General features: G+C 36.1%; 1 protein-coding gene across 5 annotated transcripts in view; it reads right to left on the bottom strand.

Annotated features, from left to right (window-relative positions):
* The window catches only part of EPHA7 (EPH receptor A7), a 167003-nt gene that overhangs the window by 90077 nt on the left and 49344 nt on the right, over nucleotides 1-27582 (bottom strand). For all 5 annotated transcript variants that reach the window (XM_066179541.1, XM_066179539.1, XM_066179536.1 and 2 more), the window contains exons 4-5: nucleotides 21676-21831; nucleotides 20470-20805 (exon numbers count right to left, since the gene is read on the bottom strand). In XM_066179541.1, coding sequence (XP_066035638.1) covers nucleotides 20470-20805; nucleotides 21676-21831 — 492 coding nt within the window. The remainder of the gene's footprint in view (nucleotides 1-20469; nucleotides 20806-21675; nucleotides 21832-27582) is intronic.

Genomic DNA, 27582 nt, shown 5'->3' with positions numbered 1-27582 from the left:
TTACATGAGATCTTTGGAACAAGACCTGAGAGAAAGAGGAAACTGTTCTCTTGCCTCCTTCCCATTGGGGTCATGAGTACTAATGCAGGACCCAGCACTCAGCACACAGGCCCCTTCAAGCACTTTGTTTCTTTTTCAACTGTGAAACTGAGCTAATTATCACTCCTTAATGTAGGGTTAAACGACCTGTTTCTCCAGGCTCATAGAGATGATCACAGTGCAGATTCAATAAAAAGAGGGTCAGGTCTGATGAAGTCCATGTTGAATTCACACTGAAGAGTAAGTTATGTTTTACAAGTGGTCACTCTTGGACTTTTCAGAAGGAAATAAATTTGTCAAATCCCAAAATATAAATTACTTCACACTTGTTTAAAAAAAATCTTTTTTTTTCTTTTTACTAAATCTGAAGTATAGATAGTTTCATGACTATTTTTAAAAACTGATCTGCAGCTCTTTGTCATTAATCATACAGCCATTACCAAGCTTCTGCTTTCAAACTGGATTTTTTAAATTATTTTTTAAGATCAGTTGAAGACAAGAAAGCAATAACAACAATACAGCACCTAATGTCACAAAAGTGAAGAATTTGCTTTCAACTCTTATAGGAGTCTAAGCCTCATCTGTTTCATTTTTCATCACAGTTAATCTCTGCAGATATTACACTATATTAAATCTGTACCACAGCCATATATATCTTCAGTTCTTCTGTTATATGTATGTTCATGACAAAAGCAAACAAAAAAAAAACCCAATTCAAATTCTCCAAGATGTCTCATTTGATGAAAATATGTGAATAGATTTCTTTTAATTCATAACTAGTTACCAAAATCTACCTACTCTTATGTTTTGCAGCATATAGATCTGCCTGGCTGTATTTTAATTTATAAATTCCAACAAAGAAAGTTAATCATTTTACCCACTGTAACACTTGCAATCATCTTACATTATTACTTTCTTTTTTTCCCTTCATATCCCTCCCCCAAAATGGATTTAATAATACAATTAGTGTTGATCACCTAAAAGGTTAATTTCCCGAATGGTTAAAATGTGTTTTAGAACTGCATTTTCAGCTGTTCCTAGTATGAAATTACACTTGAGACAATTCAAATCTATAAATCTGTATAACAGTTCTGTGGCCATATTTTCTAACACTGGCTTGCATTTCAGTGAAATCTGTAGTCAACAGAAACTGAGAGCTATAGAATACAATAAAAAATTAGTATTCTAACTCAAAATGAATGCAAGTTGAAAGCAAAAAAAAGAAAAAAAAAAACCAAAAAACCCAACAAACAAACAAGCAAACAAACAAAAAAAACCCTTAGAAAATTCCCTTGGGCAAAATAGAAATAATAATGTGTAACACAAGCTTCTCTGAAATTTTTAATATTTTGTGTATGTGCAAAAAATAATTACTGATATCTATGAAGTCATTAATAATATTGTCAAAGAAAAATATTGTTTGTAGTTCAACAGATTTTTCTTAAAAAAATTAAAAATTGTATCACCTACTCATTTCAAGGTTAACAGAATAATGCAAATTCACATGGGTCCCTGATGATCAAGGTAGGATTAACATATTTTTACCTTCTTTAATAGAACTGCTTTGGTACAAAATACATTGTTCTGCACTGTCATGATGTATGGCTCATATTTAGAAATCTGACAGTTTAGGAGTGCATTATGGCATTCCATTAAACTGAATACATTTTTGTGCTGCACAGGAAAAGATAAAGAGGCCACAATTCCTGTCTTCTTTTCAAAGAATAATGACTTTTCTCACTACTGTATTGAAAATTTTAGAAATTTTTTTATTTAGTGGACTGCTAAGTTCTACTCTCTGTGTCTCAAAAACCATGAGGATAACTCTTTATTTCATATAAATCCTAATTTTTTTACAAGAACATGAATTACATTGTTTGATAGAGATGTCAGCTGAAACCCTCATTTACATCTGCTATAACAGTAATTCTGAAAAACTTTGGAATCACCCTGTAAGTGGACTGTGGTGTTTCATCTTCTGAGCGATATGCATGACTTTCATAACTGTAAAATTCCAAGAACACTGGTGATTCACTGTTATTTCCCTAAACAATGCTGTCACTGACATAAAAAAGAATGGAAAAAAAAAAAAAAGAAGACTAGAAAAACATGTGAAACTTCAGGGTAAAACAGGTATGTGCAAGGACACCTTATTCCCATGGTGACAGGACAGTGCTAAGTTGTCTACAATACCCTGAAATGTAGACAAGACATTAAAGAGATTTACCTATCCTTAATATATTTGGGGCTGTACCACTACAAAGCCAGCTACATCATAAATGTAATTAGCCCACTCTTCAAATGCAAAACATTACCTCAACAAGAATCTAGAGGATGCTTTAAAAACAGTTTATAAGTTGACTTTTTCCCTTCACTTTACCTCCCCTTCAGTCTTTTACCCTAAGTTTTCAAAATCAAGATTAATAAAGAAATAGCTTTCAGAAGATCCCTGTTTCCCCTAGTGACAACCATAATTTATCTGATCATCAAGAAAAGCAAAATGTTTGTGCATGGCCACTCCCACTGGATGGGAGTCCTTTAATCACGGGACCCAAAAAATTTTAAGTCCCAAAGCCTCAGCTGAGCATTTGAGTTTCTTTCTTCCCCTTATGGCTGAGTCAACAAAATGCAATGTGGAGCAAGAAGATGGCAAAACAATTACAGCTTCACACAGCAAATGTGTGAAGAAGAATGGTGGCTTTGAGAATGTGTTAAAGGAGGAACCAGGAGGCCAAGGCTTGATGGTTCTGCCTTTTCTCACCCTCAGCTGGAGATGTGGGAAATTGTCCTCTGCGTTTGTACCTAAAATTTACTCCGTGATTACCTCCCAATATTAGTGGCTTGGATTTGCTGACTATACATGACTTTATCTATAGTTCAAAAAAACCCCAAAGTAACAAAATTAATCCCCAAAGTTTAGTATCCTCTGCTTCTCTTTACACCTACTTTTGTGTGATCTTAGAGACAATCAGGTTTAAAATTGCCTGCCCTGCAGCCATTGGAACAGAAGGTTATGCCCATAGGTCTGAACAAACTCTTAAGCTTTAACGATGTTGCAATGTGGCAGAAAGGTGACACCTAAGCTTTATAACTCTTCCAACAAAAAACAAACCCAGGATCTTTCCACATGAAAGATACAAGAGCAATGGTGCTGTCTCCATAAAATTACTCCTCTCATTTGGAGTAGTGGTTGAGAAAAAACACTAGTCATGAAAATGCAGTTTAATGTGACCAATCTTGTTATTTTAGAGTACTGGGTGAACAGCTTATTAACTGCAACAAGGTCCAGATCTTTCCATGTGCAGTTAGGGAATGAAGGAATGCATCAGTGTTTCAGTTTAAACACTGCTTTATAAAGACTTGGTTTTATTCAATGGAAGACTTTCCTAGAACACTGTAGAAAGATTGACAAGGGTCAGGTTGCCAAGAAAAGTGACAATTATTAGTTATTAAAAGCAAAGTTCCAGAAAGAATAAACTATTTCAGAAAGCTCAAAATCTTAGAACTTTTTTTTTTTAATAAACAAATGTATTACTAAAATATCCTTAAGGGTTTACTCTGCTATCTGCTTTGTCTGTCTGAAATATTCAAGATTCCTGGTGAGATTTGTTTCTTTCATATGAAACACTGGCAGCTACCCAGTCCATCCAGCAGAGCTGCAGGAGACAAGCTTTCTCAAAAAGCTTGGACTAGTCACACTGGACTAGTCCTGTTTAAAATCTCTCTATAATGGAGAATGATTTAGATATAGAGGGATGAAAAAGTCTGTTAAGGGAGGTTTAGAAGAATTCCAGCAAAAAAAATAATTTGGTCATTACTGAAAAAACCCACAATACCTCTAGATTAACATGAAAACAAGGGTTTAATTCTATTTTACATTTTAACAAGAAAAAGATAAAAACCCCCAAAAAACAAATAATGGAAGATAGATATCTTTAACCTACCTTCGTATTTATAAAGCCACTAGCAAAATAGTATCTGAACGCCTCACAGTCATTAATGGATTTTTCCTCACAATGCTCCTTTGATGCAAAGAAGTTCTATTATCCTTATTCTTCTCGTGAAGAACAGTGTCATGGAGAGATTAAGTCATTTATCCAAAGTAACACAAGATGCCTATGGGAATGACTATGTAATTTATCACGGATCTCAAGAGCTGCAGTCCACTGCCTGAACTAGTAGACCATTCTCTTCTTAACAGACAAGAGCTATGGTACAGTACCTGAAATGACCTTTCAAAATGGCTATTTTGTGCATGGTTTTTGCTCTATCACCATTCTGAAGAAAGCTGTTAAAGCAACATACTTTGAGAGAGCTTAATTAAGCACCCTGTATCTTGTCTCAACACCAGCTGTGCAACTTGACAACACATATACTTGCAGACCAAATATTACGTATCTCTTGGAAGTCAGCAGCAAAGCTAAATCTCAGCAGCTTGGCAGCTGGAAAAGATCCTTCATGCTCTGCAAATGACCATACTTTATTCAGGTCCTTTATAGGTTTTTTTCAAGGCTTTTATATTCCTGTGACTGAAAAGAGCTACTATACTCGCAATATTTGTCTGAATATATGGCAGGAGCCATTTGGTAACTACCAAAATATGTTCCTTCCTGGCACACTGAAGAGCTCTGTTTATCATTTGGTAAAGCTGCTTAAAAAGAAAAGGCAGCCAATTGTTTCCTCTTTATATTCAATGAATGGTTTCAGTTTGAAGGTAATTCAAGCTACAGGAGCACCCACGAGACTGGTAGTCTAAAACACTGGGTGTGTATCTGCCTCTGAAGACACAAATTAATTAAAATATGCTATTTAAAGGAAAAAAAAAAACCTACTAAAGTTTTGTCTTTATCCAAAGAATAAGTGCAATTCACATCAGCAACCTAAAACTCTCCAGCCACTATGTTCACCTGAAGGGATCATGACCAGGAGTGAAAAGTTTACTGGGTCATGCTCCTTTAATCTTACCGTCTCTTTTGAGCGACTGCCAAAAGCCTTGCTTATGATGAAGTTTATGAAGAAGAAAATGAACTGAGATCATAATTTAAATTCCACACAGTTCACAAACAACTTTCATATGGTAACAATTTTTGGTCACTGGGTTTACTGAATTTGAATTGGTGACCTAAAGGGGAAAGATTCTGCATTCCAGTATCAATCTCCATGCTGTTTATTGTTCCAATTTTCTGAAGTTCAAAGTGGTAGAAGTTAGAGTTACATGGTTAAACACAATTGTCTCCACTTTACATCCACTTAAATATTTTCAGATTTTTTCCCTTAAAATAATTCTAAGCATAAACGACAATTATACAAAATTTTCCTGTGTATTGAGTACTTCTGATTAAAAAAAAAAAGTACCCCTGTTAAATAAGAAAATAATCTGTCACATAATGAAATGATGATATTTAAGAAGTCCTGTTAGGAAAAGAACTGTCTTACAAGTTCAATTGTACCTTTGAAAAAAAAAAAAAAAAGTACCTTTGTCTACTTCTTGCAAGAACTTTTAGTTACGAGCATCATAAAGATTGCTTTGGCTAACTTAAAAATTATAACAACAAAGAAAAATCTTATGATTTAAAGATTTCATCATTTTCCTCACAAATCCTCATATTTTATTAATTCCTTTTTTTTTCCTAATCCATCAATTCTGTTCTGCACTTAAAACATGAAATTTAACTAACACACTAAATCATCAGCTTCAGAGATAAAGCGAGCAAATTTATTTCCAGGAAATGGACTTGTGAAAATTCTCAAGGAATTCTCAGCAGTACCTGAAATTTTTTTCTGTGAAAACTTTTGAAAAAAAAACCCTTTCTTTTTTTTCATTAGGGAAGGGGAAAGAAACTGAGAGGAAACAGAGAAGGAAAAAAATACTTTCAGAAAAATTAGAAAGGAATTTCCAAAATATTCAGTGTGTTTAAACTGTAGGCAACCAAATGAAAGATTTGCACCATGCAATTATTTATTTTTAACCAATTAATTATTTTTAAGGCAAATTTTTTTTCAGTTTTCCAAACACCTTAGCTCTTCACCATTTTTATATGAGATAGACATAAGAAAAAAGAATAACCTCACCTACAAATTTATGGCCATGCTATTTAATCTTCTGTTTCAGTATTACATTTTTTAAAGGTCTATCTCACCCACAGAGCAATGAAACACAAATCTGAACACAAGCTGAAATCCTTAATCTGATATTGGGAGGGGGACTTCTAATTTATCCTACGAGAGCACCAGTTCTACAAAGTAACTCTTTGGCATACAGAGCTCATACTGTGAGAGTTATACATTATTCAAGAGCAAAAAAGATTATTTTTGGTACCTAGTTTCACAACCTGGTAGCTATTTCTTCAGAGACTGATTGACTTTTATGATCTGTGTTTTTAATTATTTTTTTATCAGCCACCATTTTCTACTACAGCCCTTTGCCACTTTAAATTATGCAAATCTCAACTATGTCAACAAAAGCAACTAGACCACAACATCTGTACCAACCCATTAAGCTAAGGGAAAAAAAAAAAACAAAACGAAAAAAACCAAAAAAAAACCTCCACCAAAACAGAAAATAAAGAAAGAATCCAAAATTTGTTTCATGGCCTGTTTGGTTTAACAACAGACCCAATGCCCATTCAAGCACATATAATTTAGAAGGCCTGCCTGCCAGCAATAAAGACTGAAATTGGATACTTTGTGAGATTAATTACCTAGATAGGGCATGATAATGCTAGTCAAATGGGAAGGTAATTAAAGTGCACCTTCCATGAAAATTATTCATTGCTGATGGATCAGGTGACAGATAAATCAAAAGGCAGTTAAAAAAGCTACAGGTTAACTTGTGGAAGGCTGTTACTCCCTGGAAGCCCGCGTTGTAAGACAAAAGGAGGGTAATGCGGCGGCCCCCGAGAAAGAGGAGCCCAGGGAAAAGTTACCAGCATTGTGCCTGCACACAAAGGGGCAGCTAGAGTGGAACCAGCCGGCCAGCAGCCTGCAGATTCCAGGATCTCTCTGCTTGTACGCTGTAAAGGGCTATTGCACCATGAAAGGCAGCAAGTGATGAATTAATAAGTTGACTGGTCCCCCGGGTGCAATCCTTACAGGCAGAGGACATGCCGCGGTAATCAAACGGGGCCGTAAATTGTGTACATTGAATGGCACAAAACGCATCTCACTTCATCACCGTTAAGGCAAGACTTCCTGAATTTGTCATTAACTCTTTGGCTTCGATATATTTATTTAAACAGTAAAAGTAAGAGAAAGAGCTTACAATAACAAAAGGGCAACTGATACTACCCAGCGGGATATACAGTCTAATGGAGATCACTGACTTTTACTTTCTACAGCTACATGGGTCAGAATCCTCTCCTTTTACACCAAAGCTCCCCCTGAGATGCACCGATTAAGTTCAAAACATTACACTTCTTGCGCTTCTGAACACAGAAAAAAACCGCCAAAACCACAGGATCAAGACATTTTTTCTACAGCTAGTTTATGCAAATTCCTAAGTATTTATTCCATATTTGAAGAAAATGGAGCATTTCCATGGGTAAGCATTTCCCAAATCCCACATTTTTACAGAAAATTTCTAAACAACCTTATATTAGATGTAACATCTGAGATTATTAAAATATATGAAAAAGGATTATTGTATGAAAAATGTTCAATAATTACCACCTTCTCTTTGCATCTTTTTTTTTTTTTTTGTGTGTGTGTGCTTGCTCTCTAGGTTGTGATACTGAATAATACTGACTTGTTCCGAGGTAGTTCAATGGAAAGCAATTTAGTGCCACCCTATTTCTCCTTAGTAGTCATTTTAAATGGCTTAGATACCTATGAGAGTTAAAGAGAAACTTACCACTGACTCTGAGTCAGAGCATAAATAAGCAAGAGAACATTTTTTAGAAATTCTTTACCTAAATTCCTCTATCAAAAATATACTTGAGGTCTTCCCACATTTTGAAGCAATTCTGTGTGTTTCATCAATAGCTTCAAAATTATTTTATATATTCTTTGAATATTGTTACCTTCCCTAGGCTTCATAATGAGTAGAGGAAAGGAAAATTTAAGTCAGTATTGAAACAAAATGCAAACTTTAAAAATAGGAACTACAAATTGAAGCACTTTCTCTGAGTCCAATGGAAAGCACAATCCTTTTTCAAAACAGAATTTATAAAACAAGCTATGATTGTTCCCAGGAGTGTTCTACATTCACAGAAATTTATACGACCATGTGACCAAGAGAGGCATGGTAGCAAGTTACCAACTTCACTGCAGTTGGCAGCTGTGGTATTTCCCCCAGAAAAGGAGCTCTGCTGGTTTTATGAATAGGTTTATCACTTTGAGATTAGCTCATTACAATATTTTGCAAGAAGTCAAATTTTATAGACCTTCTGATCTATAAATTTACCTCAGGAGACTTGGTAAACTTAATCTAGTAAAGTAAATGGTGCTAGAGTTGAAAATGGAGTATGAACACATGAAAGGTCCATACGGTTACTTTGTTAGCATGCTTAGCTAGTTGGGCATAAATGTGGCCATCTCAACATGGGAACACTGTTTTGAGAGACAAAGAAGTTAATTTTGCAAGCATGAGCCCTGACATGCCAGGAACAGAGGATGAATCCTGATCTCTTTTGAGCAGGCTTAGCTTTGGTAAACAGGGAACACCCATTAGTTTCTTGAAGAGTCCCACTGGCTGTCTGCTGGTATTCCAGTGGAGTTTGAGCTATCAGTTTAGATCTATTGATTTCTAGATGGGATGGGACATGTATGCCTGAAAGATCACCACCAGCATCTCAGTATAGGTCTGAAAGGTAGTCTCTTTGGCATACAGAATTTACCCTCCAAAGCCTTGGAATGTGACAATATCCTGAGAGGCCGGGGTACTTAAACAGCTCCCAAGAGTTTGGTGAAGGAGTTCACTTTCTCTACGTATTGCTCATTGAAGGTTATCTGACTGTAATGGCTCTGTGCCACTGCATGGCTGATCAAATTCATTTTTTACAGGGAAGGTTGTAACACTGATGGGTGGCCATCATTGCATTACTGCAGGCAAAATAAGCTCTAAGGAACCTGCTGCCCTCCTAAGGCCCTCTTAAATAGCACAATAAAAATAAACACACCTGTATATGAATATCCTCACTAAGCACTTTGGTTAATTCAGTCCTCGGTAAACAGCTTCAAAGAGTCTTCATAACATGAATTACTAATAGGACAAGCAAATTATTTTTTAGAGTTTCAAAATCCCACAGACAATAAAATATTTTAAAATTTGCTTGCTTGCGTAGTGTTTTCTTGAAGATAAATAAAATCATGTAAATATTTAATGTTAACATGGTGGCAAAAATTAACATTTGTGTATGTGGGAGGCGGGAGGAAGAGGGCATTCAAGTCAACAACTTTTGCCAGTTAATTTAGGTGGCTAAATAGGGAAGGTAATCTAACGCTTCCTCTGTAATTAAGAACGAGTCGATGCACAGTTCCTAAACTTGGCTCCTGTTCCAAATCACTCCCTAAAGAAACCTATCAATCTCCACTGACTACAACAATGTAAATATCCACCAAAGATTTGAATGCTAATGTTTAATGCCAACATCAAAGAGCAGAATGTTTAGCCCTAAAATACCTCATGTGATTAACTCTACACAATATAAAGTGCAATGACACTTTTCCCTCCTCATTATCAGTTAAGCTGCAATACAAAAAATTAGAACTAAGGGTGAAATTTTGATCTCCGCTACGCAAGGGAATATTTGGAATAATTCCACAGGAGGTCCACAGAGACACATCATTACTGTATTGGCTCTGAAATATGAGCATCCCATTCCTCATTTCACAGCCATGATTAGAGGCTGTATGAACTTAAATAGACTCTTTACCGAAATAAATGGCATTTCTCCACATAAGCATCAGGGTTTATAAGCTTTGAATCTGCTCTGCTGACTCAGCCACGAGTGCCTGATAGGAGCTTGGGTGCTATGGAAAAATATGAGCTCTCCATGAAGCATTAGGAAATGCGATTCTCAAAACAAAAAGAAACATTTAGGCAAAGACAGAAAAGGTCAAAAGGAGAGATGGCAAATAGATCCATCAGCAGACATGAGATGGCAGATACAGAAACTGAAGGGTCTGCTGCTGCAAAAACACACATATGAGAGAAAACACCAGATTCAATGGATAATTTTGCACAAGCTGTTTAAACGCAGGTAAGAGTTTAGGAGGGATCATGCAAAGCAAAGCTAAGAATCACAATGACAGGACCTCATCTCTAATCTTAAACCTACTTAAGAGGAAGTGAGATCTGTCTAAAAAATTCAGAAAAAATACAATAACAGGATAGCAGAAAGAGTGATATAAAGAAGATTGAGCTACATGTAGGCCTGTGCATGCAGAAACAAGCATGGAAGTAAGGTATGAAACATCCCCATTCTGCACTTGTAAGACTTCTTGCACTAATATTGGAAAAGTTTGAGCAGTTCTGTGAATATTTTTTTTCTTAAGGTTGTCTGTGTTTCTGCACACATAGATTCTCTTGTGTCTGACACAGGATTTACCTCATTCAGTACAGAATGAGGTCTTAATTGAGGTAAGATTTCTACCTCTCTGTCAAACAGAGTTAAAAATGGTCAAAAACCGTTGACAGAGGATAAAGGCTCTGAAGGAAAATGTTCCAAAGAGATGTGCATTTAGAATGCTCACAGTCTTGGATGTTTAGAAAACTGAGCTAGAAGTAACCTTTTCTTAATTAGTATTAATATTAAAATGCTCTGAGTCATATGACTTATGACACTTGCTGTGAAAATTTAAATGTACAAATGAAAAGCAGCAAGTCAGGGAGTTTAAAACTACAGCTTCACTGAAGTATTATTTATTTTGCAGGCTGCCAACACAAACAAACTACCTTATGGAAACATAAAAAACAGCTTGTTATAAGCTTGAATTTAGGACATTTATATTGGTTCCACAGTAAGAAGATTTCTGTGTCATTACCATGAGCATGATTTAGTTGTATTATGTTCACATGTAGACACCATTATGTAACACTTAGCTCAGAAAAATGGCTCTGTTCTTGATCTTTCTTATTCTACTGTGGTTAATGACCAAATATTGTTAAAAATTGGGACACTAATTATCTGATGTCGACATGTTATGGATAATTAAGAATTGCTCATTCTGAAGCCATGCTAATTGTTTTTCACATGTCTCCTTCTCTCGTCCTTGTGTCCTCAACAAGGCAAGTAGCTACAGGTTTATACGTACATCTCTGTCACATACTTTGTCACAGAACATACATCATCCTTTCTGGCTCATCCCCGATTAATTTTGCTGGCTTGCAGCAATTATCTCTCTCTTTGTGACTGACCTCCTGGTAAATGGAGTGCATGATCACGGGGCAATTTTTTCCTGTGTATTTTACCACTTAACTGATCCTTGTTGTCTGACCACAACAGGATACACTAAATTTAAGTCATAAAATGGTTGAAGTTGAGTAGAAGTGGTAACCATGTTTTAGAAACTGTAGTTGACAGCTGTAAAAATCAGATCTTGATAATGTTCTCTCATTTACCCTATTACTTGGATCAGTTGGTTAAAGCTGTTAATGATCCTCTTGGATCAATGTCGTTTGCTTGCAGCTATAATTTACTGCATTGGTGGATTAGTACAGATGTTTTCATAGATAGCTCTGCATCATTCCACCAGATTGCTGTCTGCATCAAATTTGATTCCATTCATCACTAACGAACCAAAGAAAAAGATAATCAGCATCTCCTATCTTAACATTAACTATTGAACTTGGGATAACACTTTTATTGTTGACAATTTGCAGCCTTCAACCATGGCTTCCTCTGTAAATTGCCCCGGGAGTTCTCTCTAGAAATAGAACCAATTAGATATTTTGACTGTTACAGGGAAAGACTACAGAAATACTTAACCATACAAAACAATAAATACACTAAAGAGTAGTAGATCCAACCATTCAGTTACGAATTTGCCCTATGCAGTCAGGGCTGGTTCTATCACATACAAAGCAGAAGAAACTACATAGGGCAGCGGCATGTCAAAATTGGCAAAAATTGTCCAGGCTATTAATTATTGAGACTATTCCAGTACCTGAAAAATCTGCTGACACCCATGGCTTGTCATAGTGGGTAAGTCAGCAATGCTCTATTAAGGGAGATGTCTCCTTTTCTTATTACTCCACTATGATCAGAAAGATCATAGCCAGCTCTTCACAGAATTTGTCTATCTTCACTCTTTCCTGCCAGAGGTGAACCATTTATTCTTGGGCCATTAATATTCCCTAAACTGCCAGAAGATGATGAGCCAGAAGAGGGAGACTTGTACTTTTCCACTGAGGGCCCATTTAGCCAAATCCGTTTTTCCCTCTAAAACGCAGGCTTATTGGCACACGCAACAAATATAAAATAAGTTACTGAATAAAATATGACATGCTCCAAAAAAGAAGCAGCACAATCTCTGACTCTATTTCTAAAGAGAATACATATTAAAAAGAAACTAGAAATACACTGTCTTAAATTGCTGGACAATTCTACATGGCATCATTTAAGCTTATTGAAGAAACTTCTTTAGCGCTCCCTACACAAGCTACCTTCTCTCTTCTGAGGATTTCCACAGGAGTCGTAACAGTAGGTTGGCTCCATGCCATGGTGTCATCAAATGCTTCACTATAAAGAGATGTTATAGTCTAAGAATTTTTTAATTCACTGCACTCAACTGTAATTAGGATTTCACATTTGGTAGCACTTGTACACTTGCAATAGTGCCTTTCAACAGGGATGTTCATTTCTCATTGAAAAAGCATCTGAGCACCTAAAAGGTTTTGTTGGTTCTAATGACAATGGCACTTCAATTCTTCAAAAGGTCTGAAACAAACAAACAACACTGAGTTCAGAGTTCCTGCTGATGATGGCCTGCACTTATTTATACACTGCATCCAGTTACCATACTACAGCTCACAGGAAGCAGTAAAAGGAAGATCTGGAGATGTTGCTCTGCTGTGAAAATCAAAGGTCTGTGGAGTTGTATATTCTTTGCACATAAGTTAATTAGCTGCTGTAGAATTTGTATCACCAAGCATAAATATATCAAGCAATTTCTTATCTTTGTAGAGCAGCTAACTTGAAAGTCTTTGACACTAGCTGGATCACAGAACTGTGTATTAAAGTTCCCCAAAAGTATAATAAAATGTAAAGAGTTTCTACTTCCTTGAAGAGAACTTTGGGCCATGAAAAAAAAAATAAATCTAACTATGGATTAAGTGAGAGAAGAAGCTAGGCATATTTATGAGGGTTCAAAAAGTCACCCAGCAGGTGTCACAAGTACAGCTTTTTAATTATAGAGACCTTTCAGAGATTGGTCATAGGCAATGTGATGTTAACACATATATTTGATTTTTGAGATCAGAATTAATATTTCATCACTGTTTTTATAAAAACAATTGGTTTAACTCATAAATATTGAGGAGATAGCAGGCCCATTCCTTTAAAGGAGAAAGGGCCTCCTAGTCCTTTGTGCGACATCAGTAAAGCAATCCCTCCTTTCCATGGCTAAATTGTACTTTATGTTGCTCATTTTCCTCCTCAAGTACATAGTTTTTTATTGTGCAGCTGGTGAAATTATTCTTGAGTAGTGTACATTAGACCATAGTGACATAACCTGCTTTCTCAATAGCTCAGTGCACAGGAAAGTCAATAGCCCCGCGGCTGTCATGCTTCTCTGAGCAGGTTGCCACCAAACATTCAACATACATAGCTTAATCAGACCATTTCTAATTTGGAGCTTTTTTTCTGTGAAGCTGAAGCTTTACTTTATCTTTGTGTAGTTACACAAGAGTGTAGCTTCCCATTCTTTTCACTTCTAACTATTGTAAAATTCACATCTTTATAGAAAAAAAAATTACTTTCTTAGCAAAAATATTGTATCTCTTCCAAAAAAGCTTTTATGATAGAGCAGGACAGGCAAGAATTCTGATATCCGTTTGAGGGGGGGAAAAAAAAAAAAAAAAAAACAACAACAACAAAAAAAACCAACCCACAACATATTTTTGTACACTATACAAAAATCCAAATTACACTCAGTCACAAACTGATGTGCAAAAACCTGATATAGTCAGACTCAAAATATGATAAGAAGTTAAAATTTCCTTTCAAGATGACAGAGTGCCCATTGCTTTTGCTCCTGTGTGTTCTGATAGAGCATGAGGTTCAAATCCTGCTCCTATTGAAGTCAATGACAAGGCTTCCATTGACTTCAGCGGTGCAGGATCAGACCCTGAGCAACAGTTAGCATCTGCTTGCTTTTTATCTCTCTTATCTTTCAGTACAAAATATTGGAACAAATTAGAACTAAATAGTAGAAAAAAAAAGAATTAGTATCAATTAGCTACTCTGTGGTACATTTTCTTATAAAACACACTGCTTGTCATTCCAAATTTTTTGCGAATATACATGTCCTGTGTATGTATATAAAATATCATCAAAACTCTCAAATATTATATCCTAGACAAATGTTTACTTCTTTGTGAAACTCCTGAAGAAAAATCTAACATTTAATAATCTAAAAATTATGTCCCAACATTGCAATTCCATAGTATCTCTATAACCTTGTGGATGTCACAATATTAAATATGACCTGATACAATCAGTGAATGAACAAACTGCTTTCCTTGATCTGATGGTATTTGCTATGCAGAGGCTGGAATTCTTATCAAGTTTTTATCCATCAGTTTGATTCAGGCATAAACTCAGTTATCGCCTCCTGCAAAAAAATCTGTGGTATTAGTTCAAGGTAATGTGATTGCAGATCAATAGGCAGTCCTAGCTCCACAGAAACAACCCAATCCATTATTTTAATGTACTGAAAAGACATCTAAAAAAATAGAAGAATAATAACTATCATATGCAACTAATTCGTGCTCTAATTTTTTCCTTTTTTAGTTGATGACCATGGAACATTTATACAGCTATGCTTTCTGCCTGCTGGTCTAGGAAAAATGTTTAAAATATATTCTAAATATTATTAAGAATAAGCACAGACATCCACATAGCTCCCATTAAAAAAATAAGCAAAAAAGTAACCCAAAATGCAGTCATCATCACATATATGTTTCTAAATCCCTCAGTTTAATGAAATCATTTAGTGAATATTACATTTAAAAAGTGACTTTTTGTTAAATAATTCCCCAGCTAAACAGGTGGAACACATTTGGTAAAAAGAAAACATTACTTTTAGAATCTGAATTCTTTTTACATGAGGCATTGCTTTTAAAAAAATATATCTGTTGATGATGTAGCCATATCAACGTGTGAAAACTGATCTACAGTTGGAGGTCAGGAGATGAAGCATAGCTCAAAAAGTAAAGTCATTAGCAGGAAATAGCCAAGGAAACCTACAGCTGAAGGAAGTCCAGTGAAATGGGAAAACATTGAAGAAATGTTAAGTTGAACACTGAAGTTATTTGTAATAAGCTGTTGTGTAGCACCAGAAGTGAACATTGGATGGAAGATGTAGATGAAGGTAGATTAAAACAACTTGGTGGTGGTATGGGAGGAAACCAAAATGGCCTGAGAAAAGGAGGGAAGGGAGAATAGGGCTAGAACCCTCAGGTCTCAGTGACTGGGAAAGCCGCAGGCATCAATTTTCTTGATGGCTGCCTTTGCTGGGGGACAGTTCACTGCTGAAGAAAAGTCAGGCTTAAGTGAGACTGACAGGGAACAGGAAACAAATAGATGGTCAGTAGTGCAGAGGCTTTGAAAGAAGAGACTTTAAAAAATGACTAGTGATAATTGAGAGACGCGGAAAAAGCATAAAGAAACAAAGAAACAAAGAAAAATTAGAAAAATTAGAAGCAGCAAGAACAAAAGGAGAATGTAACATGAGAGGACACGAAGTGTCTCTCTCATTTAGAAAGACTTCAGAATTACCTAAGTAAGGCAGAACTCATCCCACAGATCTGCATTTATGCATTCAGCCATTTCTATTTGTCATGGAAATCAACAGTGCTGCTGCTAATAGTCATGATTTTATAGCATGTAATGTTTTTTTCAGTTCAAGTTGCTGGGATTATGCCAATTTGAAAAGTTCAGCTTCCTTTTTTTTTTTTTTTTTTTTTTTTTTTTTTTTTTTTTAACTGTGTAATTTGGAATCTGCTTTTATTTTTTTTTTTGTAGGAAAAGGTCTTAAAACCAAACTGTAAGATGTAAAAATGGAATAGCTGCAAATCAACATATACAAAGGAAATTGTTACTAAAAAAGAATGTTTTTCAAGAGTAAGTCTTGATTATGGAACTGAATCAGGGTTTTTTAACCACTTGAAGTCGCCAGCATTAAGTGCATCTGAAGGCACAGCATGACCTAAGAGTGCTATGGGGCACCGGGGCACCTTTCTCTTGCTGTGAAGAGGCAGCAAGCATTAGCAAGTGCTCCCTGCACAAGAGCAATGAGTACATTTAGGGGCAGTTATTGGCATAACATTTTAACCTCTGTTTGTCTTAGTTAGTTACGGTAATAAGGCATGATAAGTGACCCCTTGGATATGATTTTTTTCTTTGCAATGACTATAAAGACAATTTAAACTGGCTCAAGACACACAATTAAATTTTCTCAAACCCTGATAAATTTTGGTATTCATTCAAAATATCCTAAGCTTTATCAAGGCCAGGGTAGGTTGGGTGTATATAACCATTTACCAGAGATGAGTCCATTGTTCATTCAGATAAATTCTAGAGAAAAGGATGCAGAAAAATAGTTTTAAAAATACACTATCTTTGCAAAAATGTCAACAGAAAAATTATAAAATTGTTATTGAAGCATATTTCTTAAAGTGAAAATACATGAATACCAGAATACAACAAATAATCATCAGCAGTTAAACCTACCCAATTTCCATTCACCTTCTGGGTGTTGTATGGAAAAATGAAAAATTTGGAAAGGAATTTGATGGATCAAAAGGAACTACCATTAGAACTGAAAGGGGAATATCTTATCAGGGAAGTGGTCAATTTTATCTTTGGTAAGAACCCATTCAATAAACTTGCAAAGGTAGTGTTTGTCAGCTGTTTGCCAGGTGCAGCTCTTTAGTACATTTGTTTATTGCAACTACTGAATGTAATTGTCACATTCAAATCTGAATTCTACAAGGATGCAGGGAGTCTCATAGATCAGCTTGCACTATTGGGATGACATCCTGTATTCTTTATGATACTGGACAGGCAAGATAGGAAACAAGATGGTTTACTCCTGCAAGACTTCATGTATCAATCTTGTCAAAAAAAAAAAAAAAAAAAACAGAAAAAAAAAAAAACAAAAACAAAAACAAAAACAAAAGCCTCATGGGTCTTGGCTGAAGCATAAAGATATGCCATATGAAAACTGCTAGCCTAGTCACAAAGTCTTTTTAAAACAAGGAATGAATAGCAATGTGTCATACGTGTATATATATAAGCAACATGAAATGATACCTACCCACTCGCAGTCATTTTATTATTTCCACAAATATAAATCAGCTTTTATCCACCACCTGGTTCTTTTATGTGGCACGCTGTCTTTGTCTCATCAGAAGCTTGTTACATGTGGGTGAAGAAACGCTGAATATATTCTACAACGCCATTTTTTATCAATAATTTCCTGTTATCATTACACAATGATTTGAATTTTGAGACTGTGGCCACAAAGGAGCAATTCAATTAAACCAAAACTACAAAGGGAAAATCTCATTGCAATCCTCTGTGCAACTGGTGAACCCAGTAATTATATATAGACACCTATTGTGTTAGCATAATAACATGTGAAGAAGGTTTAGTTAGACACACTTACACACATAAAAAGCAATATAGGCATAGAAAAAGTCAGTTTTGCCAGAAGTATAGAACAGTCACAGAGGAACAAATGAGAGCTGCATGAATCCTAGTTTACTTGGCTATAAATAAATCCAACATTTTCTTTCTCTCCATGGTAAAATAAAAGAGAAACACAGAAGCGTAACAGTCTCCTTTGAGCAACCAGTCTCTTTCTGTTCAATTATAGTCATCAATCTGTTCCACCTAAAATATTTTCCTCCTTGAGAAACCAAAGAAATCAGTATTAGGATCCAAAACATGCTGTAGCAAAAAATAATGTAGAAGAGGTCTTTCCTTTTGCTAAATGTGTTTGTTCTGAATATTTGCATTTCTTTAACACAAATTTTTTTAATTCTGTGAGGGGAAAAAAAGAAGCTACATTTATGTGGCACTTCTAATCAGAAAATCTTGAAGAGCTTGGTAAGGAGAAGTGAAGGTTACCTTCATTTTACAGAGAAAACTGCAACAAAAAAGCTTAAAGCCTTCTCTTTTTTTCTTTCTTTTTTTTTTCCAAAATCTGTCCCCCATATATATTCCTTTTAGATGTCAAATTGGAAGCCTTTAAATCTTATATTCAGAAGTGCTAAACAGGCAAAGCTTCAGTTGTATCCTTTCTCTAAACAGTGTCAGATCCTGGGAAATGCTGGTCTGTCCATAATCCCACAGCAAACTGGAGAATAGAGCAGATCTCCTGCTTCATGGTCTCACAAAGCTTGTCTAGGAGGTTGAAGATTTTTGATTACTTTAAATCTTTAGTAAAGTCTAGAAGTTGTCTCTAATACATATGCAAACTATAGTTTCACTTACATCTCTGGGCTTGATGTGAGGACCATTTAATAAAATCACATAGTTTGTGAGACTTACAAGATAGCACAGTATAACCATATTACATCTTCTGGCCTAAAAAAAGCCCTGTAAATCCATGACTATGACAACACAAAATAATGAACTAGAATGAGTTATCTTGGAGAAAACAGAACAAACTTCTGATTAAGACTTTTTTATCTTTCTGAGATGTGATACTAGCCACTAAATTGCAGTGTTACTTCCTTTGCCCTGTGTGCCACTGAACCATCAAAGCACATAAAGTAATTTGATTCAGCTAAATAGGAAAAAGTCCAAATCTTCTTCTTCATGTGCTAGTTCTCTACAGTCATCTTCAGAGAGCTGTCCACCTGTGCATGTTTGGAGGATTATTCTGAAGATGAAAAATCAAGGTGCCAAAATAGTATCATCTGTAGTGCAAAAGTAGTTTCAGGGTAAGTCTTCTGTGCTGAAAGTCTCATCATAAACTTCAAGAACTTAATGAACACAGAGATCAATCCTTTCAGCCAGAGAGATGGTTCCAAAATAATATAAAATGTGCATTTGGAATCCATGAAAGTACTATAGGGAAATTAAGTTTCCCATAAATACTCCAGCCTAACTTTCTTTAACAACCATATCAACTGTTCTAAATTTGGGGGGAGGGAAGGAAGGTTTTAAACTAAATTTCTTGTCCTTTTTTTTTTTTTTTTTGAGATGACTATCTTTAAAGTATAAAATAACTACAGTTTTTCCTGTTTGTTTATTTGTTTACTCTGTTTGTTGAGTTTGTTCTTAGTTCAAAACATTATTTTAGTGAATCATTTCTACTGCACTAAGAAAAAACAACTAGCATGATTCATGGTCATTGAAATTTCCTCTAAGATTTAAATATGAAGTATCCTTTAAAATATTACTCAGCTGTTCTTATAGGAAGCATCACATCATTATTCACTTTATATTTTCTTCTATGGCATTTCTTTGAAAGCCAGATCTTGCAAATAATACTCAGTTTAACTCTATTCAAATTACAAAAGGTTAGCTTCACTATCCTCTCTTTAAGACCACAGCACACTATTGCCTGTAATTCTATCAACAAGCAACTCACCAGTTCAGAAACCTAATTTTTTTTTTCTCCCATTCAGCTGCAGACAACTAAAGCCCTTTTTTTCCCTGGGGTGATATGCTGGTTTGATTTTATTTCCCCTGACATATCACCTGTCAGATTATGATAAATAGAAGAAACAAAGAATAATCATCACATTCTCATGGCATCTCATAATCAAATATCTGGAAATATAAGATAAATCAGAAATATTGTCCTGAGGGAAAACATTAGCACTGAAAACAACATCAGAAATCCAAATCATCTTCCAGTGACCTAGGACTCCCATTCATGTTTAAAAAATTCAAAAAGGAAGCCTGCATAGAACTGTCACATCTGTTTTTTTTTTTAATCTTCAAATACTAGGGAATTAACTATAATGAAGTAACAACAACAACAACAAAAGTTCCTAAGAAATTCTATTTAATAACAAAGCTGTGCATCTTCTTTAAGTCTTCTGTGAATGCTTTCTGAAAGCAATCCTGAGGCCAAGAAACTGGACAGGTTATTCTGAAATAGTATAAGCTCAAATTAAATAGCTGGCAAGGTGAAAAGATTAATGAGCCAGAACACACCAAACATGCTCCTGATTTACTGCATCTATAGTTGGCATGTTCCAAATCTCTCCCAGTCTCACAGTGGTGAGATTCATAAGTGATGAAAACTTACCTGCTTGGCCTGTGGTAATACTGACAGCTGCAAAAAGCCTCTGGGAACGACTCAAGTCAGAAACTCCATTCACAGCTTCAACTTCAAACGTGTAGTTAGCATGAGCTAGCAGGTCCATGACAGTGACATAGTTATCTACTAATCCAGTTTGCTGGGGCATATATCCAATGTTACTCCCACAGGGAACACACTCGCCCTGCTCCCAGCTGCACCTCTTGCACAAAATGCGGTAGGTCACATCACTTCTTCCCCCATTGTCAGCAGGAGGACTCCACTCCAAACTCACAGTAGTCTGGTTGATATTGAAAATTAGGTTCTGTGGTGCAGATGGAGGTCCTACATAATACACAAAGAAGTCCAGGGTAATTACACAAAACCACAGTGGGACACACAGGTAGCATTTTAATTACTGAGACAGGAAACAGGTGAAGCATTTTTCTTCACATAAACATTTCATTATTTTTAGTACAGACTGCATAAAAGCTTTCTTGAACTCATTTGGTAAGAGCTTTATTTGTTTTCCATTAAGACATCAAAATAACAACTGTCTGTGTATTTACTGCAACTGATTTAGCTGTTTCTCTTCTATGTAACTAAAAGGAATGGTTAATATACCTTAAAGATTCTCCTTTAGAGGTTTTCCAAATATGGGATTTGTTAATCTCTCTTAAACATACTGCACAAGCTGCATCTAGTCTTTTGTTATCAGCTCTGATAAGATTTACAGAGAAATTTAGAGATGTTTTGGATTTAAGAGACTTCCACTATTTGAACCACCAATTTGTGTAGGACAATCTATTTGGAGTTAGAAGGTTAAGTCAGATCCAATTACAGTTCAATCAAAGTGCAGCTCCATAGAGGTTACTTCCCATTTTTCACATTACTAATTTTGGTATTATATCACATAATGCACAATGTCTACAACAATTTAGGGAGAACTGGGCCTGCATTATATCTATTACAGTGAGTTATGCACGTATGAAACATGCAATGTTTTCCAATGCTGTATCAAGCAAACTTGAAAATTATATTTATGCTGATTCTGTATTCACTGTCAACCCTTTTCCCCTCTGCCTTTCAATTTCTTTTGCCGTTGCAAATGTACTTTTCAAACACAGGAAAAGCCAGACAAAACTACTCACTGCAAGCGGCTGCACCTGGTTGGTTAAGCAACGTCCATTACTATTAAATTCATGACTCACTCACTTGTGCATGCGACATATGGTGGATCAGAAGGTGCTCTATAATAGCTGTCTTCACAGTCGCATCTGGAAGATCCTTCCTTGTCAGAGAAGCTGTGAGTGGGGCAGCGGGAGCACTGCAGATCTTGTGAGGAGGATTTGTAGAAACCACGGCCACAAGCTAAAGCAGAACAAAACAAATTAAGATTTAGATTTGCATGGACGTCTGTCCTGATCTTGTTTTGTTTCTGTCACATGAGGTACACATTTCTGTAAACATCTAAACTGCCCATTCTGTTATGTTGGCTCAAGCAAGATATGCTCACAATTTTTTTTTCTTTATATGATGCTGTTAATGATTTTGGGCCATTTTTTTGAGTTCAAATATATACTATATGCACCTCAACAGCTGGCAGTACAATATTTAAAACAGGGGGCCACCAAATACAAGAAGCATTTGTTTTTCACCAAGGAAGAGTGCCATAATGGTGTGAAATATCTGGATGCCTGCAATAGGCCTAAACAAAAGGAAAACACTCTTGAGATCTGCTCCAAGGCCACTGAAGTGTTTATGGTATCTGAACTAGTTGTTTTGGAGCAAAATTTATTCTTCCCTGACCTCAGAAACCCAAAGACGCTATAATCCACCAGAAAGCTCTGATCTTGAGGAAAGAATGAGACATGAACATGTGTTTAAAAGATAACTCTGGTAGGAACATGAAGAAAGAGGAGGAAAACAGCATAAACTGCTCAATTGGTTTGCCCAATTCTTTTCACAGAAAGAGACAATTAGGTTGAAATTAACTTATTAAAACCTTCAAAAAAAAGACAAAAGGTAGACAATAGGAATATGCACATAAGAGAATTTCTTACTTTGGTTTGCCCACTGTGAATCCATGAAATTAAAAAATGTGTTGTGTTACAACACTGATGTTTAGAAATACTTCTTGCAGCTACTGCCACTGTAACCAAGGCAGAAACACACACAAAACAAGCCTACCATTAGACTTGCAAGCAGAACACTGCAACCTAGACAGCCAGCTTAAGAATGTATAAACTATGAGAACTATAGGGAATGAGGAAGAGGGAAGTGGGGATCACACAACACTAAAACTGAAAAGAGATTAAGACTCAGTTTCAGCACTGAGGTTATGAGCAACCTACAAACACGGTCAACATGCAAAACAAAACACAAAGTCCTCCAGAACCTTCTAATAAAGCAGAAGTTTTTTCCACCAGACTACTTAACTATTTTTTTTTCTTCCAACCCTTACAGACAGAAGTCTAACCTTCTTAAGCCACGACCTGTATGCAAAGGAAAGGGACAGCGGGTGAAACTTTGTACTGGGTATCAAAATATTAAAGCTAGTTAAATAGTCATTCTCTATTCAGAGGCAGAGAATTTACTTTGGTTACATTCATATTTGCTTGGATATTTTCTCAGAACAGAAATGCAAAGTATCAAAAGACACTGATATTTGGAACAGTTATTTCAGTTGCCTGCTACTACAGTGATGGAAAGAGCATGAAAACAATGAACTTTATCCAAAGCTCACTAAGTCAATGAGAAGTACCTTTGACTTTAATAGCCTTTGGACTGGACCTATGGTGCTGCTAAAGCAACTCGAGTCATATTAGCCTGACTATTTTATGCAACAGAGAAAAAAAATAAATGCAGCAAAACTTAAGAGTAGATTAAAGCTGACAATACGTAAATCAACAAAAGATCACACCAGTAGGAAACTTGGGTTACTACTATATAAATACACTAAGGTTTTTTTAAGAAAAATATGCTTAAAATTGCCATAACATTTGGAGTTTGTTGTGTTGAAAAAAAACCCCAGTGGATGGAAGCTAAATTATTTGGCAGAGCCAATTAGCATGCAAAGCTTGTAGCCTTTGATTTTGACAAAGGGGCACAAGATTGCATTAGAAGAAAATGTAGTCCTGCTTGTAAAATATACTATAGCTTGACTGTGCCACAGTAGCTGTTATATGTGCTATTTAGAAAAGACAACAAAAAAGATTTTGGAGAAGTACTTTAGATAAACATGACCTGTGAATTCATAGTTGTGGCAAATTCAACTGAAAATTATCCTTTTATAATTTCTTCCAAGGTTGTTTCAGAATTTTCTGACAAAAGCACACAAAAGCTGAATGGATTTGTATACATACACCTTAAGACATACATTTAAACTTCTGTCCACTTTTTTAGTACTTGCAGTAGAAATGTAGCTGAAATTACCAAATAACAGTTTCCTGCCTTTCTTAAATTGTCGTGTTCCTCTTATACCAAACTAAATACTGGACAAATACACCGGAACTTCCAACATGCAGTCCTCTGCAAAGCAAAGAGCAACTTAAAAGGCAAAGATCCCTACTGTGTTTCCAGTCTGTCCTTCTCAGCAGGGAACATCACACGGCAAAGATGCAGAGAGTAAACTAAATATTTCAGACAGAAATACCAAAATGTAAACAGAAAACTCCTTTTCGGTTTTTTTTGTTTGGTTTTTGTTGTTGTTGTTGTTGTTGTTGTTGTTGTTGTTGTTTTTGGGTTTTTTGGTGTTTTTTTTGTTTGGTTGGGTTTTTTTGTTGTTGTCTTTTTTGTTTGGTTTTTTTTTTTTCCCCTGATGACTTCATCAAGACATTTATATGCTCAGTCACTCACTATTTAAAGTAAGTGTGCATTTCTTATTAGAGTTCAAAGGATCTGAATGTCTGTGACTAGTTTACATGCCTGAAAGCCAATTATTCTCCTGCACAGCATAACACAGGCAGCAGGTTCAGGCATTCATATCATGCTACCATTCCATTAGCTTTTTGTCCACTTAAGGGGCTTGTGACGACATTTAATAACCATCCCTTTAACTTATAAATCCCAGAGATATAAGGGGCAGAATATTCCAGAACTGAACTTTTTAACAGTATGAAAACAGCACTTTAAAATACGATTTTAAAAAATTTGCAATTCTTCAGAAAGGAGAGTATGCAGGCCTGTACAGTATAATTTAAGGTACTCATTGGAGGAATACAAATAAATTATTCTTCCATCTTTCTTCATAAAATTAAATTTCTCACAAAAATTGTTTTTACAGGCTAGAAGTAGAATACTTCTATTGCTTAAAAACTGGGGACCTATGGGTCCTTACCTGTTCTTAACACATACCATTGTCCTTGCAAAGAAAATTACAGCTGAAAACTCTACCAACATGGTGTTGCACAGACCACTCATGAAGGTGTGAGAACTTGCCAGTCAGATACACAGATAACAGATAGGTAAGAATCATTCAAAAATACTGGTTTGAATCATTTTTTCCTCCCTTTTGTCCTCCCTTGCCAAATTGTCATGGTGGATTTTTTTATTTTATGAGTAATTAGATAGATTGGTTTTTCCTACACTATTTTGATTCTACATATTTTTATTCAATTCAGTTCTTCATGTAATATTTTTAGGATTACAGAGACAGGTGGCATAAAATCCCCACTGCTGCTACCTCCATAAGGAACATTAAAAAAAGTTAATTGTAAAAAACTGAAAAGAAACACATTAGCCAAACAATACTCAAAGCTCCATACATGCAAATCCAAAGGTGATAAATACAGCTACTCTTTCACAAAAGTATCTCATGGCAAAACTTCAGGCAACTCAAATGACATTTGATCACATCCATTTTAATATTTCATTTCATTAGTACAGGAAAGCACTCATTAGCTGCACTTCTTCCCTATAAAGGGAGCCTAAATTATAAGTCAAGGCACAGATCTCAAGCAATGACAGAAGATATGCAGGGGGATATAACTGGTGAGATGGCACTCTGATGTTGTAGCTCTAATCCTCATCATTGCTGATGTGATTAAAATGTGAACTCATTTGATATTCCTCAAGTTAAGATCCAGAAGTAGTTTTGCAACTGAAGGGCTTCTGGGGTATGACAAAAGGCAGCACAAGGGTGGGGAGAAAGGCAAGAACGGCAGCCCAAAATACCATTCTCTTCCATTCAATCTGTTGAGTCCTTTTCGGCTGCTAATTTAATAGAACAGCTCCTCCCAGATGAAGCTCCCATTTTGTTCAAACAGCTGCTCCAAAGTCTTACATATTACTGACAGCACAAAGACACAGATTAGCACCTACCTGCCTGACCTCAAGCAGCTTAAAACAACACAATTACGTTTTAATTCTTTCCTCATATACTACAAAATCAACAATAAATACAGAGCAAAGTCTTGCTTCAGCCAAGGCACAATTCTTCACTTAGTATCTTGGCCTCAAAACTATTAGGGACTGTCCATCACTGACCCTCCCAGGGCTGACCAGTTCCTTGGACTTGCTCACTTGTCTGCAAGAGTCATGGCTGCTCCTCAGAGCAAATCTTCTCACCTCCTCCATGAAACAGAGATTTTTCTTGTTGGGAAGCTGGCAGAGTTCCGGTGTGAACTACAAAGACAATGTGAACAAAATCTCTCAGATGAGAGAGCTTTCCTGGAGTTGGGGTTTGACACTGAGGAAGCCCTAGATAAAGCAGTACAGGATTCTGGCTGCATACAACGCAAGACCCTCCAGAAAATCATACCAGCAGCCTTTCTGGGCTTGGACTAAGTTGCTCTATTCTGGTACATCCAGTAGCACTCGGCTGTAAGAAAGATGTATGGTGACAGTAGGGTCTGGCACACAGCTGGGCATGGCTGCAGCATCAGTCCCCACCTGGAAACACATTTGGAATGTGCCACTGCAGTCAGGGCATTCACAGAAACTTCTAACCAGTGTGTTTGGTATCCCTTAAGGGGCTACACAGATATTGTAAAGCATGGAATTTTGCAAAGCCGAAAGTAAATACTGAGGAATTAACACACACTAACAAGAACTATGATGCCACATCTGTGGCACAAGCTGCTAACTGCACCTAATGGAGAAAAACAGCAGCTTCTCCGCTGTGAGCTCATCACATGCTTTAGTGGCCTGCTAGAGATCAAATAATGTGTATGTTTCTTTTTAATGTTTGTTAAAAAAAAGCCACAGGACCTCTGGAGAAGGGAATTAAGGCAGATGTAGAGGGCAACCAACTGCAGTCTGAAGTTCCACTTGTGGGACAGGAGAAAGTTGAACAAGGATGTGTTAAGTACTATTCATTTTTATGTAGCCTTTTCATTATAAACACTATTTCATTTTGTGTCTAAGATAGTTAGGGAACTTAAACTTGGAGCAATGATGGAAATACGGTGAGGGCTATGAGTGACATATGTAACAACTGATGTCAATACAAGCAGAGGAGAAAGAATAAACAGCTATAGGGCACTGAAACATTAATCAAGAAAATGATTTGCTACTACAATAAACAATTTAAAAAAATCTCCATTTTTTGAAGTGCAAGGCTTCCAGGTGGCATATCAGCTTAAGACTGAAAGGCCACACAATTGTTTCAGCATGTTAGACACTTGATTGAACATGGCTTTTGATAATTATTTTTGAGTTTATATGAAAATAATTAAAGAGGTGAATGCACTAATTACTGCTTGATCCCATTATAAAAAGTAGTCTGGTGTAAGAGGATAAGAATAAAGATGACATACTGTGCTAGCAGAGGGAGAGCTTGTCTGTTTACTCTGGTCTGTGCACCATTCCCTGAGTTTGCCATCACTAGTAAGCCTTAGTGGTGTGACAGTTTTATGCACACTAAGATGAAACTAATGTTTAAAAAAACCAACACTTTTACAGAGCCAGTGTCAAAGGATGACAAAGGAGTAATCACAGAGTATCAACAACATCAGTATTACCTATGAACTTGTGGTACCAAGCTGGTCCCACTAAAAACCATGGCAAATCGACCGCCCATCTTGGAAAGGCTCAGGTTTTCCCCTGGGTTCCTTTCTCTCTTCACTTGAATAAGTTGACTATAAGTGATCCTACACATTGTATTTTTTCCTCCAAGCAGTG

The sequence above is a fragment of the Chamaea fasciata genome, unplaced genomic scaffold, assembly GCF_029207755.1.
Source record: "Chamaea fasciata isolate MVZ Bird 193981 ecotype frontalis unplaced genomic scaffold, bChaFas1.0.hap1 SCAF_3, whole genome shotgun sequence".
Lineage (NCBI taxonomy): Eukaryota > Metazoa > Chordata > Aves > Passeriformes > Sylviidae > Chamaea > Chamaea fasciata.
Note: the sequence above shows the minus strand (reverse complement) of the source record. Positions and strands in the feature narration are given on the sequence as shown.